Consider the following 17,802-nt stretch of genomic DNA (forward strand, 5'->3'; position numbering starts at 1 on the left):
CATGATGGTCTTCAATGTTTCACCATTAGTGCTGAATTTTTGCTATGAATAAAACAGGTGGATAGTAATCATGCTTCACGTAACCACTGTTGACTAGCACCATGGACCCAAGCTAGTCAGCCCAGAGAGCATAAATAATGACCTCTAGCCTTGCAGCTAGTCTCTGGTTCAATGAGCTGTCATCAGCGACATGGTAAATACATGGGATTGATTAATTAAGTGGCAACAAGGGATTTGCTACAAAAGCCATGCAAAACTAAAGGTGCTAGATTTGGCCAACAAACAATATATTGCTGGCTCTGCATCCAGGCTGTGGTTGATGACCTCTGCATGACCCCTGCATGATCCTTCTACACAATTCATATACTATATATTAGGGAAGATCCAGAAAGTCACTATTTATATTTGAATCTGTTTAAGGCTCTAAATTTTAGTGTCAGTAATTTCTCTTTTCCTCAATATTTTTATTAAATTATTAGGCGCATCGCGTTGACACTAGTAGGTTAAAAGTAAACCCACTTTTTTTGTTCAAAATAATATTAAAAATCTCTAAACTAGGATTAGAACTAAGAACTGTCTTCGAATATCAGCGTAAACATTTCTGCCAATTTCTGTTTAGTTCTATTTGAGCATGCAGTGTGTTACTGTCAAAGCCTTGGATTCATAAATTTCATAAATATAGAAGTCTCTCTCTCTCTCTCTCTCTCTCTCTCTCTCTCTCTCTCTCTCTCTCTCTCTCTCTCACACACACACACACACACACACACACACACACACACACACACACACACAATGTTTCTCCCGGCTATGTTGCAGTCTAACAAGTCATCGCTGGGCATCTCCTTTTGGCTGACAGTGCTGGACAGACATATTTTACCACTGACTACAGAGCAACTAGTTGCTTAGCAACCTTTCCAAGCACTGCAGAGTGATGCAGGAGAATATTCCGATGCCTCACGGATCCAAACAAAACTCTAAGCTACAGACAGTATTTCTAGTAACATGTACTTAGTCAGAATCATGCATAATGCATTCACATACCAACACGACACAAGATACTTGGGTTCATAACTTATACAGTAGATACTTAAGTTATTTTATATGGAATGAAAGAATAGGAATTAGTTTTGTGTTTGTGAGAGTGAAAAAGAGAGAGAGGGAGAGAGAGAGAGAGAGAGAGCTCAAAATATTTATTATGAGAACCTACCAGGAAGGGTTAAAAATACAGTGGGAAAAAGACTGTCTGTCTCCTTATCGGTCCATCAGTTTGTCAACTGATTTGTGGCCACCTGTCTGTCTGTCTGCATGTCTGTCTATCTTCATGTCTATCTATCCGTCGATCTGTCCTCTTATTTGTCCTTCGGTTTGTTTTTTTAGCTATCAACATGTAGTCACCTGTCTATCTTTGTCCTTAACTGTCTGTTTATTTGTCCCCATATCTATTTATGTCCCCTTGCTCTGCATAACTTCCTGAACTATTTTTGTCTCACATTTTGTTTTTCAACCCTTCTCCATATCTACATGTTTGTCTCTGTATTTCTGTCCACCATTAGTTATAGTCTATATATCTGTCTTTTTGTCTTTTAATGTCTGCCTGTCTGGCCATCTATTTCTTTATCTGTCTATCTGACTATATGTCCTTCCATCCATCTATCTGCTTATGTATGCATCTGTCACTCTGGCTATCTGTCTGAAAGCATTTATAAGTTGTGTAATGACGCACTGCAGTGGAAGTAGAGCCACTCCAGTGGAAAATAGCAGGATATTGATGTTGTACATAAAGCAGGCAGCTTGACTGAAACGTCGTCATTGAGCTTAACAATTCTCTCCGAAGCACTAAAGACGAACTCACTTGTCATGGAACGACATTGTGCCTGGGGAAATGGACAATATGCCGAGTTAGAGGACATGTTGTGCCACGTCAGGCTCGTTCCAGTTTGGCTGAGTGAGATGACTGGATGCTTTTGATTTGGAACAGTAGGAAACACTACTCTCTTCTTTTTTACCAGGGGCTCCCCACTGTGGATGCTTAGAGAATTCTGCTTAAGCGATGTGGTAAAGCGATGAAGAGTGGAGTGAGGAGGAGGGAGTACGACTGGAGGGAAGGAAAGGGGAGGAAGTGGTTGCAGAATGTGTGTAACTATATACACGGTGAATTGATTTTCAGCTTTAGCTTTTACTTCCTTTCAGTATCGGGTTTTTCATTCGACTCGTTGTTAAAGATATCATCATATCATATCATATCAGCTATACGGTTTTAAATGATCATTAATTTAAAAAATGACATTTCTGGGATTTTTTTTATCTGTCCATCCATCCATCCTTCTAGCACTGAGCAATATGTTCAGGCTTTATCCGGTGTCAGTATTGCATCACAATTTTAATTTAGTCCCACTGATTCCCACTTTGCAATACAGCTGTTTTTCCAGTGTGAATGCAATTTAAAAGGTATTTCATGTCCTTGATAAATGCTTGTTACATTTAAAACTCTGACAGTGAATTTAAGGCACCTGATCTGCTCTAAAATCTGCTTACATGTTAAAGAATAAAATTCAGTGGTGTTGTTTGGAGTATCTGTTGGTCTAAACAAGACAAGATTTGACATATGGAGTCGAGGTCATGATAATGGCCTGGAGCATTAGAAACAACACTGTATGAGATGAGCCCACGCGCTTCATAACTACACTGATACTGGCAGAAGCTCTTAGAGCGAAGCTCTATCCTCCAGTTAAGGACTGTCCGAGGTTTAAGGTGCACAGGTAAGCTAATGTGTAAAAACTATTGAGCATGTTGCTATGGGAAACAGGATGGTGTGATGTACAGTAGGTGCAAAACAAGAGAATTCACCCAGCATGGGATGCCAGACTTTCTCAGACTCACACACATTCACACGAATGGGCCAATCCACCTAACTGTATGTTTGTGGGATGTTAGAGAAAATTCATAGTGCAAACTTCAATCCAGACATTAACCTAGGCACATGATTGAAGATGTGCTAAGAGCTGTGCCTTTTTGCAGCCCTGCCAACACTATGAAAACGTTTCTGTCTCTTTCTCTTTTGAGGTTAAGAAATCAAACAAACAAAAGTGTAGCTTGTCATGTTACTATGGAAAGAGCAATAGCTTCTGTCGCGAAGACTGAAAGCTAAAAAAAAAAAAACAACCTTAGAGTTACAGCCATAATACTTAAAGTGCTGAGACTGAGATTCTGCTTAAAAAAAAAGGACTCGTATGAATGATTGCAGCTGTTTTGATAGATAACAGTAATCAGAATTTTATATCATGTGAAACATCCACCTTACAAATCCCTGTGTATTAGCATTTGGTGTAGAAATGATTATATACTAGAACCAGCACATTAACCTGTGATTTGCCTCGTCATAGCTGTACAGTTATTTACAATTAATACTTTTTTGACTAATCAGATTTGACAGTTCAGCAATGCTGTATTATAATAGCAGTTATCAATATTTTTAGCATCTGAAGATCCATACTGTAATGATTGAGCGAATCATAGACGGTCTATACGTATGATCACCCTGTGAAAAATATCTGGATGGAATGTGTCATTGCAAACTGATGCAATTGTGTCCTGTTGGTGTAAAAAATATACACTAAGTGGCTTGTGTGCAGACATTCGACCCCTTCGAGAGTTTCTGCCGAAATCCAGATGCAATAGCATTGATTCCAGTTAGCAATGGTACGATTTTCTGCTCATCACATGGAATAGAGGTATAAGTCATCTAAAGGTCCTTTTTCTATTTTTATGTCATCCATGTACAAAGATACAGCTGGGGGAAATGTTGAGCCTTACGACACACAATAAATTGCGACAGGGTGGTGTTGGGATGCATTTGCCAGTACAAGCAAAGCAGACAATGTTACACATGTTCTTGCTACACAGTTTTTACACAAATTAGAAAGATCTCAAGAAGGGCTTCATCTTCGTTTCTTCTCCATCCTGCTTACTGTGACGTGGAGCAATCCACTACTGTATACTGTATACCTAGTTCCTGACAAACTATTACTTAAAACTTTTCCTTATGGATTTAATTGGACTCAAACTTACTTGGAACAACTTATACTAAAAATCTGTATTTTTTCTGCATTACCTAATCTGCCTAGCTCATAAACAGCCATATGTTGCTTTGGTTGTAAAAAGTTATTTGGCTTGCAAAAGTTCCTGTTGACTGAAATCAAACAGAAAAAAATCAGATTTCGAAAAATATCAATCAGGTGCACATACAGTACTGTGCAAATGTTTTTAAACATATTTTATTTTTATTTTATAACTTTTCCATTCGTGAGTCAGTAGCAACGTACTTAAGAATTTGCAAACTGACTTTTCCATCAATATGTACATTTTCTAGAAAAACAGTACTGTTGTTTAATAGTATAGAAAGTAAAAAAATATATATTTACTTACATTATTTACTTTCCTGTTATTTACTGATCTTTATGGATACCTTATGTAAAATATTTTTAGGGGAAGTCATGGTTAGAGAGTTAGAGAGTTTGACTCCTAACCCTAAGGTTGTGGGTTCGAGTCTCGGGCCGGCAATACCACGACTGAGGTGCCCTTGAAGCAAGGCACCAATAAAGTCACGTCCCTTGGCTTTACAAGATTTCTTTACATGTGCCTACAGTGTATTCTGAGAGAAAAAACACTTGATTTAAAAAATATATATAATTTCAAAATTATTTTTATTTGCTAGAACTGTCAAAAATTGGTGACATTTTTGAATTCATTCATTAATTTTTTAATGAAGGATGCCAATAATTCTGGAGGCCACAGTATTACTACTTGGTAACATACTGTACTGTTGTGTCTTCTGCCTTCATTTTATCACTAACATAATGTTTCCTGGGAATCAACCTAAATTAAATTGAGTTAAGTTTCACTAAATTGTGGCAGATCAGTCAGAGTGCTTTCTTCTTAAGTTTTGGACCGGAGCTGTGAGGTAACAAGGAACAGACAGTGATATGCACAAACATTTACAATCCATTGTCAAAGACAAGAAAGGCAATACCAGTTAAAAGAGACATTGTGCTGGCTTTCTAATATCTGTCAACTGCAATTTGTTCCTTGTCAAAATAAACTGTGCACATATTCAATGATTTCTTTACAGTAAGCATGGAGATCTTGATCAAGAATTTTATATTCTAAGGTATTAAGAAGAGTTTTTTGGTTGTGTGGCTTGAAAAGAAAGATCTATTTCAACTGAAAGTATAATATTATGTAAAAAGAAAGAAAGAAAGAAAGAAAGAAAGAAAGAAAGAAAGAAAGAAAGAAAGAAAGAAAGAAAGAAGGAAGGAAGAAAAATATTTTTTAATAATAATAGTGATAATAATATTGATAATAATAATAATAATAATAATAATAATATTAATAATAATAATTAGAAGTAATAGTAGTATAACAGATTACTTTTACTAACTAATATTCTAATAATGTTGGTACATATACAGAACAATACAGTTTTTAAATAGAATTTTAATCTTTATAGTTTCTTTGTTTGTTTGTTTATTTTATGGCTTTTATTGATTATTTTTATATCTTTTATTGACTTTATAAACCTAACTTTTCTACACATATTTGCATGTTCAGATAAATATAGTAATATTAAAAAGTTATTATTATTATGATGATTATTATTATTATGATTATTATTATTATTAGCACAATAATGAAAGACCTCATGCACAAATTGTGCATTAACACCTACATCATGTGTCATCCTAAAATTAAATATAAAACATACTGTTACAAAATAAGCCTATTTGCAAATGACCAGGCAACTCAGCACATGGAAATTTTTTAAGTTAGATGTGAACTTTTGGGACCTTCTGTAACTTGTGGGTGTTTTTCTGCAGCTAACTAGATCATCACTGTCAGTGCATTTTCTGATCAAAAAATGAACCTTTGTTAGCAGGCTGTGAAAAAAAATGTTGACAGCTGACCTCTCACCTTGGGAAGGGTCATATTGATGAAAGTGCCTAGAGCCAATTTTTAACGGCCAAACACCTACTGTAAAAAAAATGATGAAGACAGGCAGAGGTGGAAAAAAGTGTGTGTGTGTGTGTGTGTGTGTGTGTGTGTGTGTGTGTGTGTGTGTGTGTGTGTGTGTGTGTGTGTGTGTGTGTGTGTGTGTGTGTGTGTGTTTGTGTGTGTGTGCTGATCAATTCGTGTGAACCTCAGTGGTGCACGCAACAACCTGACAATCTCCGGTTAAGCTAATTACACACTTCATGCAACTGTAGTCACAATCCATGAAGCTGACTTACTAAAAACATTAGTTACACATCAGATCCTCTTTTAAATTGATTATAAGAATGAATCACCCAGAGATCAAAAATAAATCTTTAATTATATTAGGACAGCTATCTGGGAAATTCATAGTCGTGGCCTAATGGTTAGAGAGTCTGACTCATAATCCTAAGGTTGTGGGTTCGAGTCTCGGGCCGGCCACAACTGAGGTGCCCTTGAGCAAGGCACCGAACCCCCCAACTGCTCCCCGGGCGCCACAGCATAAATGGCTGCCCACTGCTCCGGGTGTGTGTTCACGGTGTGTGTGTGTGTGTGTGTTCACTGCTGTGTGTGTGCACTTTGGATGGGTCAAATGCAGAGAACGAATTCTGAGTATGGTTCACCGTACTTAGCCGTATGTCACGTCACTTATAAATATGTTAGCTAGCTCAGGGAATAAAGCTCATGTGCTAACATGATGTAGTAATGTTTTGTAAGCTAACTAGAGGTAAATGTATTTAAAAAATTCTAGTAGAGCACAAGTCAGCCTCCAGCTTACTGATCCTTCTTATCCAGAGGGCAATTATGAATAAAAAAAATAGCCACGCAGAGCTTGTCAACCTATGAACTTAAGAAATGCAAATTCCTACTAATGAAAGAGTAAAAAAAGTACTGTCTAAAATGGAAAATAAGAGGAAGAGTCCAGCATTAATAAATGCCAAGTAAAGTCCTCTCGGAAACTACTGAAACGGAATTTCATTTGTTTGTGCTATACTCTAAAGACATTTGGGATTAAGGAATGGATTAGAGATGAGAGTTTAAGATTTCAGCATTTATTTCCTGGTATTTACATCTTTATGTGTTTAAAAAAAACACACTATAATACATAGTACCTTTAACAAACAAACCGATTTTTAGACAAACAGAACAGACTTTCTGTAACGAGTCTGTCTGTGTTTTCCCTTGTTTCTGTCTGCTGTCATTCCCCGATGTTAATTGTTGACCCCGCTCATGGCCATTAACTGCACACATTCTCTTCCCCAGGTGTTTTGTGATCGGTTCTTGTTCCCTATATCCACTCTGTTTGTTCATTTCCCTGTTGTGAGTCGTTGTTAGTGTGTGCTGTTCTGTTTGGTGTATTATGTTGTCTGTTCCTGTTCCCTGTTCCGCTCAGTGTTCTATCCTGTTTTGCCTGCTTATCTGTTGTTTTGCATATCTGTTCTTTGTTTCTTGTTTTTGTTATTAAATCGTAAACTGCATTTGGATCCTCAATCGCCTCTGTGACTCATCGTGACACTTTCAAAACATTCCAAATTTCTGTACAGGTTATTCTCGATATTTATGCAACGCCTCTGATTGATATTCTTTTTTTCTTGTCTATTAAGGGCAGTGTTGGCTCAAGCGGTTAAGGCTCTGGGATGTTGAACAGGGTTTAAGCACAGCATTGTCAAGCTGCCACTACTGGGCCCTTGAGCAAGACCCTCAACACTCTCTGCTTCAGGGGCGCTTTTTCATGTCTGACCCTGTACTCTGGACTTCCAAAGTTATGCAAAGAAAGAATTTCAGTGTGCTGTTATGTATATGTAATAAAATAAAGGCTTCTACATTCTCTGTTCTACAAAATGGCTCGCTATTCATCCATAGACAGCTGTCTGATCTTCATACTGGCTTCTCAATGCAATGTTTTCACAGGTGGATCTGAAGGATAAAACCAAGAGTAGATGTTTTGAGTTATTTAATTATTTAAACAATTAATGTACAGGACACAAGCTGAAATTCTAAACTCTCTTCTCATATTATTTATTTATTTGTTTGTTTGTTTGTTTGTTTGTTTGTTTTTATCTCAAACCTAAATGTCCTCAGACTTTACAATTAAATTGGTCTTGCCAATTGTCTTATTTTAAGATGAGGCTGTAGCTAATTATGACAAGCTTCTAAAATAGCATTATGTAGATCACAGTTTTGGTCACACATCGAGATTGTTGTTCTAACTACATTAAAGTAAACTATTTTATACATATCAATGTTAAACATGACAGAAGGAGGTCTATGTATCATGACTTGAACACAGGTAATGTGTTTTGATTTATTTGTCAGCGATATTAGCAATATGCTAATGTGGCTCCAGAATGCGGAATGTGTATTAAGAGGTAAGAATTACTGGCTTTATTTTTAGGCTTGTTGTTTGTAACTAATTGTCTAATAAGAAAAATATGACATAGTTTAGTTGATCTATATGATAACAGCAGGTAAAGGTGAGTTTTATAATTAGCCTTGCTCTGCCTGTGGCCCATTTTGAAACCAATAGCTACCTTTGTGATTCTGCCTATTTTTGTTGCTCGCCAATATTTTAAATGTATCAGCACAAGACCTGTCGGACCTGAACATTCTCTGTAATAATCTGAAAGGTTTGTGTTTCCATACAAATGAGTGCTCCAGAGGACACAAGTCAACGGAACTTATAACTGATATACTGATCCTGAGGTTAAACTAGTAAGTGCCCTGCCATGCTGAAAAATGAAGATATGAAATATGAAATACAATAGAATATCTTGTTGGTTTGCATCACGATTTACACATGAAATACGAGCTGAGGAAAAAAAGGACCATAAATAATGTATGCGTTAGTGGCTTCCATTAATAGACGTCATAAAGCATCGGATGTCTTGGAGAAGTGAGTCAAAAGTACAAGCCACGGCGCTTCCTCAAGGCTCCTATGCTTTACCAGACAGACACATAACACCAAACATGTCACTGAATGACATATAATAACTGGATAAGGACAAAACCGAGTGGGAAAATATCCTGCCTCAAGCACAGATGATTACAGATAAAGGTGCTTACCCTTTAATGTCATTTACTACTAGTCGTTCATGTCTGAGTGAATGTTTTGCACAGAACTCTGACTTCATTATACAGTTACATGCACATGATGGCTCAGAGCAGAAAAAATACATGCACATGATGGCTCAGAGCAGGCAAATAGTTCATCCAAAGCTTCATACTAGCTCCTAGGATGCTTATTAGATCATCAGATCATGTTCTGTATGATATATATAGATGATGAGTTGTGTCTCCCACTCCTAATTCTCCTTCTCTCTCGCTTTCTGTCTGCAGGCCAGTCATATGGACGTAAGCTCCAGTGACATCTTTTCACTTCTACTCTCATCAGCTGTGCATGACTGAAGCTGCCATCTCCTTTTCAGCTCATTACATGGTTATTATAGATTCTAGTGTTGCCACCATTGAAAATAAGTTCTAATTGGGCTTTAGGGAAAGAGAGCAAACTTATTTATGCACTTTAGTGTACTTTGATGACCGTTACTATCTAACTTTTTTCTTTATTTCAATATCTCCTGCTGAAATAAGTGATATTTGTTTACTCATACTGGGTGAAATGGGTATGGAGATATTTAAGGAATAAAACACGTTTTCAACAATGTAAATCAATCTTCTCACAGCAGGAGTATAATTTACCTACATACGGTATATGGACTACATAGGCACTGTTCTATTAATATAATATAATAGTTGTAATATATGTATATATAGTTAAACTAAAATAAAAGTTGTCTCGTATAAGCAAAACTGACGTTTCACTCTGCTTGTCTGTCACTTTGCTTCGCCACAGCAAAGTCCACTTTGTAGTCTAGGGTTACATTTGATGTGTACTTTGTGTCCACATGTCCTCTTATCTTTGTAAAATGCAGAGAGTATTGTGACAGTGACTTTTAGTCATTTTATTAATTGCAAATGAACAAAACATCGGAAGACAATAGGAGAATGGAGCAGCTGCTTGTCTGGTAAGGTAACCAATTAACCAACCAACCAACTAATCAATCAATTCATCCATCAAACAAACAATGAGGCAACCAGCCAACCAACTGGTTAGTTGGTTGGTAGAATGATCAATCAATCAATCAATCAATCAATCAATCAATCAATCAATCAACCAATGAACCAACCAACCAACTAACCAACTAATCAACCAATCAATAAAACATGAGCCAATCAGTCAGGTAGTCAATCAACCAGTCAATCAATTCATAAATTAGTAAATCAGAGAATATTTACAGAGAATATTTGGTTCAGTATGAATGGTTCAATATGGTAAATGGACTTCGATGGACTTATATAACGGATGTCAATGAAAGCACACCAAACTGACAAATATCCACCCTTCACATTCTGCTCAGCCTAAAGCACTGACAACGGACCAGACTCTGTCCTGTATCATGGCAGTCCATATCCGAGACCTCTTCATGAACATTGTCGTGTAAATACTGTACGTACACTATATACACATATATAGACAGAAACTTGTCAGTCTTGCTCAACCCCACAACGAGCAGACACAGCTGCTCCAAACAGGAAACATGGGCACAGATGGGCAACAATCTGGTATCTGCTAACAGAATTAAATGTTGCGAAAAGCTACAGTATTATTACATTAAGACAATCCAACTGCTTATCAATAACATACACAGGGCAGTTATTATTAGTAACGTCAGATCTAATCTTTTTATGTTACTGAAGATCTATTGAATAATTAAAAATATTATGATAAATCTATAACAAATTTCCCAACATTACTCCGAATAATTAGTTCAATTTCTCACACCATTAAAAGTCAAAGATTTTGTTTAACAGATTAAGAACAGAGGCAAACAGTTCGTTCTTTTGTTGAAGTCACGCTGAGTTTTGTTCAATTTAATCCTACATTTAACTGAGCCATTAAGTCAAATTATACCGTGGTATAAGAATGTGGTTTTGGATGCAAGTCAAATGACAGGTTTATGTTAATGCACTGTGAAAATACATTATTATTACTATAGTAAAAGCTCACAGGCACTTTACTGGTGAACTTAATCTAAATGAAACTCAAATGTTAGTTTAAGATGTATGAAAAAGCACAATGTGCCATTCATTTAAGCTGTAGCCATATTTTCTTACTATTTTTTCACATGACAGTTGTGTGAACTTCTATGGCAGCCACTCCACATAATCTAGAACTGTAAAAATACAACATTTATTAAAATGCCAATAATCGTTTATGTTTTCTGTTATCAAAAGTTTTTCTTTGTTAGCACTTTGTAACAGTGAATGTGCTTTACAAATTGTTCCAGCATGGGAAAGTCACAGAAAAGGAATTTCATAACATTTATGTCTTTCATGGTAGAATAAGTGCAATCCATTGTCATATATATATATTATAGCACCGTGAAATTCTTTTCTGTGCATATTCCAGCTTGAGAGAAAGCTGGGGTCAAAGCACAGGGTCATGATACATCACCCCTGCAGCAGAGACAAGGTTAAGGGCCTTGCTTAAGGGCCCTACAGTGACAGCTTAAGGGTAGTGGAGCCTCCAGTGCCCCTCTGGCAAAAATGACATTCTGGTGGGCTTTTTATGTAAATAAATAAATAAATAAATAAATAAATAAATAAATAAATAAATAAATAAATAAATAAAGGAAGGAAGGAAGGAAGGAAGGAAGGAAGGAAGGAAGGAAGGAAGGAAGGAAGGAAGATAGAAATGGAGACACAGACAGACAGAAACTTTAGACAGGAATTTATCAGGAACTAGTCCAACCATTGGCTGAACTTCAGAATTTTCAAAGCTTTGTTGAAGATTGGTTGAATTCTATTATCTGTTGGTTGAAATCCTCTTTGGCGGTTAATGACCAATAAAAGCTGCTACAGTACGGAGCCTAGACCTTCTGCTGTCAGTCTGAAGGTCTGACTATGTGAGATGTATCAAGAACTTTGTCTTTTAGGCATTCCTTAAAATTAAATCTGACTATAAAGTGAAAAACTCATTAGCAAATTAAACGATCAAAACATTTTTCAACTTATTAGATTATAAAATTATAGATTGTAAAATAACATACTTCATGCGGTTGTATACAAATAATACACTTGGACTTATTTTCTTATAACCATGTGGTCTGTCATAGCTTATTGCTATTACAAAAAAATTTGATAAAATAACGAAAAAAAAAATATTCATTACTGATACTGACATTCTTTATAAGTAATTCTTTGTATTTTTCCAAGATGCACTCATAGTAGGTTTTTGTTGCAAAATCATAGGCAAAGATTGTTTTAAGGTCTGATGGCTCCACGGCAATCCATCAAATATATTGTGGATTATTTTCCTTTAACGACATGGCCCATCATATATTATTCCTTACAGTAGCATCCAAAAAAAATTCCATTGTACCTTTTGAAACCCCAGACCCAGGGGTATAGGCTCTGTTTGAACTGTCTGCTCAATTAACTTCATTTTAAAGGCAAAAGTGGCGACATTGTATGCAATGTCACGTTTATAAAGAGCTGCTTGTTAATTAACTGGCTACACTGTAAACGGTGCTTTTTTTTGGCAAGGTTAGACAGGAAATTATGCAGCCAAAGAAGAATCTTCAAAAGGTGCTGTAATTGTGCAGGGTGTCATAATGGTATTGATGGACTGCTTCTCCTCCTGGTGTATTTAGCACAGCTGTAGCTGAAAATCAAGCTAATGTTCTGTAACATGTTATGTAACCCAATTCATCTTAAATTAGCTATCCTTATTTCACAGAGCCTCCAATTTAGATCTTACTTAATTTCTTTTTTCGGCCAGTACAAGCTCGTCTGTCCGGAGGAAGCTTATTATAAGCCCTCACTTATTCTGTAGAAACAGAGAACATAAGGTGGCAAATAAGGAATCACATCCGTCCTAAAACCGAGTCATTGTCTCAGCTGTGTTTGATCTCTGGAGTCGTTGATGAGACGGATTTTTCTCAGCCATGTTAATACACATTGGGTTGATGAAGCATTTAAAAAGGCTGACATTGATAACAAATATGGAAAAAAATCACAAGGCCTTGTGAAAAAGTTACACAAATCACTGAATCACATGAACCAGAACTTATTACAAATACATTCTGTTAGATGATCAGTAATATTTATAACACCAAGTGAATCTGTACTGTTTTGAGCTGTTGCAATGTGATTACAGAGCAGTGCTATTCAACACCATATAATGTTTTTCAACTGCTTGGTATTAATTAAAAATACTAAAACATTGTATATATTTTTTGTTCAATACCACAGGCACACTGACATCACAGAGGACAACCTTCACTCCTACTGATATTATAGAGGACAACCTTCACTCCTACTGACATCACAGAGGACACACCTCCTTCACTCCTACTGACATCACAGAGGACACACCTCCTTCACTCCTACTGACATCACAGAGGACACACCTCCTTCACTCTTACTGACAGGCACAGAGGACACACCTCCTTCACTCTTACTGACATCACAGAGGACACACCTCCTTCACTCTTACTGACATCACAGAGGACAACCTTTACTCCTACTGATATCACAGAGGACACACCTCCTTCACTCTTACTGACATCACAGAGGACACACCTCCTTCACTCTTACTGACAGGCACAGAGGACACACCTCCTTCACTCCTACTGATATCACAGAGGACAGACCTCCTTCACTCTTACTGACATCACAGAGGACACACCTCCTTCACTCCTACTGACATCACAGAGGACACACCTCCTTCACTCCTACTGATATCACAGAGGACACACCTCCTTCACTCTTACTGACATCACAGAGGACACACCTCCTTCACTCTTACTGACAGGCACAGAGGACACACCTCCTTCACTCTTACTGACATCACAGAGGACACACCTCCTTCACTCTTACTGACATCACAGAGGACAACCTTTACTCCTACTGATATCACAGAGGACACACCTCCTTCACTCTTACTGACATCACAGAGGACACACCTCCTTCACTCCTACTGACATCACAGAGGACACACCTCCTTCACTCCTACTGATATCACAGAGGACACACCTCCTTCACTCTTACTGACATCACAGAGGACACACCTCCTTCACTCTTACTGACAGGCACAGAGGACACACCTCCTTCACTCTTACTGACATCACAGAGGACACACCTCCTTCACTCCTACTGACATCACAGAGGACACACCTCCTTCACTCCTACTGACATCACAGAGGACACACCTCCTTCACTCCTACTGACATCACAGAGGACACACCTCCTTCACTCCTACTGACATCACAGAGGACACACCTCCTTCACTCTTACTGACATCACAGAGGACACACCTCCTTCACTCTTACTGACATCACAGAGGACACACCTCCTTCACTCCTACTGACATCACAGAGGACACACCTCCTTCACTCCTACTGACATCACAGAGGACACACCTCCTTCACTCTTACTGACATCACAGAGGACACGCCTCCTTCACTCTTACTGACAGGCACAGAGGACTCACCTCCTTCACTCCTACTGACATCACAGAGGACACACCTCCTTCACTCCTACTGACATCACAGAGGACACACCTCCTTCACTCCTACTGACATCACAGAGGACACACCTCCTTCACTCTTACTGACATCACAGAGGACACACCTCCTTCACTCTTACTGACATCACAGAGGACACACCTTCTTCACTCCTACTGACATCACAGAGGACACACCTCCTTCACTCCTACTGACATCACAGAGGACACACCTCCTTCACTCTTACTGACATCACAGAGGACACGCCTCCTTCACTCTTACTGACAGGCACAGAGGACTCACCTCCTTCAGTCCTACTGACATCACAGAGGACACACCTCCTTTACTCTTACTGACAGAAACAGAGGACACACCTCCTTCACTCTTACTGACAGAAACAGAGGACACACCTCCTTCACTATTACTGACAGAAACAGAGGACACACCTCCTTCACTCTTACTGACTGGGACAGAGGACTCACCTCCTTCAGTCCTACTGAAATCACAAAGGACACATCTCCTTTACTCTTACTGACAGAAACAGAGGACACACCTCCTTCACTCTTACTGACAGAAACAGAGGACACACCTCCTTCACTATTACTGACAGAAACAGAGGACACACCTCCTTTACTCTTATTGACAGGCACAGAGGACACACCTCCTTCAGTCCTACTGACATCACATATGACACACCTCTTTACTCTTACTGACAGGCACAGAGGACACACCTACTTCAGTCTTACTGACAGGCACAGAGGACTCACCTCCTTCAGTCCTACTGACATCACAGATAACACACTTCCTTTACTCTTATTGACAGGCACAGAGGACTCACCTCCTTCAGTCCTACTGACATCACAGAGGACACACCTTCTTTACTCTTACTGACAGAAACCGAGGACACACCTCCTTCACTCCTACTGACATCACAGATGACACACCTCCTTTACTCATTCTGACAGGCACAGAGGACTCACCTCCTTCAGTCCTACTGACATCACAGAGGACACGCCTCCTTCACTCTTACTGACAGAAACAGAGGACACACCTTTTTCACTCCTACTGACATCACAAAGGACACACCTTTTTTACTCTTACTGACAGGCACAGAGGACACAGCTCCTTCACTTTTACTGACATCACAGAGGACACACCTCCTTCACTCTTGCTGACAGGCACAGGGGACACGCCTCCTTCACTCTTGCTGACAGGCACAGAGGACACGCCTCCTTCACTCTTGCTGACAGGCACAGAGGACACGCCTCCTTCACTCTTGCTGACAGGCACAGAGGACACGCCTCCTTCACTCTTGCTGACAGGCACAGAGGACATACCTTCATTACCAGGTATAATAAGCAAATGCTTCCATTACTAGAAATTTCAGGCACTATAAAACATTGACATAGAGAAAGAAAGATTCTAAATAATAGAACACTAGTAATAAAAAGAAATGTGTGTGTAATCAGTACTGTGTGTACTGGAGGCAGCTGTGAATAAAGCTCAAAACAAGATCGCAGTGTATCTCTTCCATGTTATTGTCTATTACCAGCACGTGCCAAGTGACTTACGTCCAAGGTTCTGTGTGATATCTTGTTTAGGAGTATGAAAAAAGAGTGTTGTTTTTTGTTCACATTTATTTTCAGCTAAACTGACGCTCCTTTCATCACACATGGACAGAAAAGAGAGCAAAAGAATTTAGTGAAAAACTCAAGAACAAGAAAGAGAGTCTTAAGGCCATCGTCATTGTCATCTCTTTCACTAATGCACGATAATCTAGAGGAGGCCCACATAAAGCTCGCTGTCACAGTGCAAGCCTTTTTTCCATTGTATGCACAGTGCTATAATTACGAAAAAAAGCAATCATTTTAACACACTTAGCTTCAATGGAAGGTTGACTTTAAAGCCGAGTAATATAACAAGGTTCTCACCTCCAATAATTTATCTGTATGTTTGAAACGCTTGCGCTTAGCTCTGTTTAATGAGGTGTTAAAGCCAATTCATGCTTTGTCAGAGGAACATCTGAAATGTTTATGGATGGTTTCTGAATATTGGAGGTTCTTATCTATTTTCCCCCCTGGATAGAGGCTATATGGTAATAAAGAGGATGTAACAGTAGTAGTTCCATGTAAATGGCCATACCCTTCAACGATGTTACTGTAAGTGCTACAGGCTTCACAATTTCCTTCAAAGTAGGGGTGAAACCACACCAGCCTCCAGTCCTATAATAACCCCTACCCTGCCATTATGAAGAACACCTCAAACGTGGTGATTTAAATTATTACTATTTATGTTTTTCATACTTTTAAAAAATAAAAAGCAACTATAAAACAAATCCAATGTAATTATATTATAGTAAATTTTACAATTTGAAATAATAAAGATACATGGGGGCCACCCCATACCCTCTCTTGCTACCCCACTCTAAACCTGACCCTGCACCGCTTCCAGAAACTGAATCTTGCATCTTTTTTTTTAACTCATAGTGGCAGCAATCATTCACTGTAGATGAGGGTTCAAGCACACCAGCTGTGACAATCTCCAACCTAGCCCATTCCACCCACTGCTGAAGTTTTCTTTCCAAACTTTAGAAAGGTTTTACAGGCTTATGAGGAAGGGAACATAACTAGTCTTTACCCAATAAGAGTCCAACTATGAATTATGTATGCAATAAAAAAAAAAATAAAACAAAACACTAAATATGCCCTCTGAGCATAAGTAGCTTCTAATAAAGTCAAACAACTGGCAATGTAATAGACCGGTAGACTTCAGTGAGACTTCTGTATTCATTTATTCATAAAGCCTGTTAAGGTTGTATTCATTTCTACCATTTGTTTTACATATCTTCTTAATTCAGGCCCACAACAGAATAGCAGACATAACAGAATAATTTGCTAATCCAGCTCCATGAACACACCCACTGCAATCCATCTTAATAGGAATATGCCGAGTCGAGACTCACCACATAGAGCTGCTTCCAGAGTACAGCCCATTCCTGTAGGGTAGAGGTGACTTCGGTCACGATGGGATCTTCGAGAGGCACCACTGTTTCATACTGCCTGCACACACAAACACAAAGACGGCGATGTAGGCGCTGATTAGGTGCTTTTTTAATCGTTGCTTTTCCAACCACACTCAAATTAATTCAATTCCGTTTTATGTGTATAGAGCTTTTAAGAGTGGATATTGCAACCAAGAAGCCTCAAAAAAA

At 38.4% G+C, this 17,802-nt stretch overlaps 1 protein-coding gene across 6 annotated transcripts in view; it reads right to left on the minus strand.

The window, feature by feature from the left end:
• Positions 1-17,802, minus strand: part of dock3 (dedicator of cytokinesis 3) — a 204,521-nt gene that overhangs the window by 111,841 nt on the left and 74,878 nt on the right. For all 6 annotated transcript variants that reach the window (XM_047810266.1, XM_047810265.1, XM_047810263.1 and 3 more), the window contains exon 5: positions 17,554-17,650. In XM_047810266.1, coding sequence (XP_047666222.1) covers positions 17,554-17,650 — 97 coding nt within the window. The remainder of the gene's footprint in view (positions 1-17,553; positions 17,651-17,802) is intronic.

The sequence above is a fragment of the Tachysurus fulvidraco genome, chromosome 2 (assembly GCF_022655615.1).
Source record: "Tachysurus fulvidraco isolate hzauxx_2018 chromosome 2, HZAU_PFXX_2.0, whole genome shotgun sequence".
Taxonomy (NCBI): domain Eukaryota; kingdom Metazoa; phylum Chordata; class Actinopteri; order Siluriformes; family Bagridae; genus Tachysurus; species Tachysurus fulvidraco.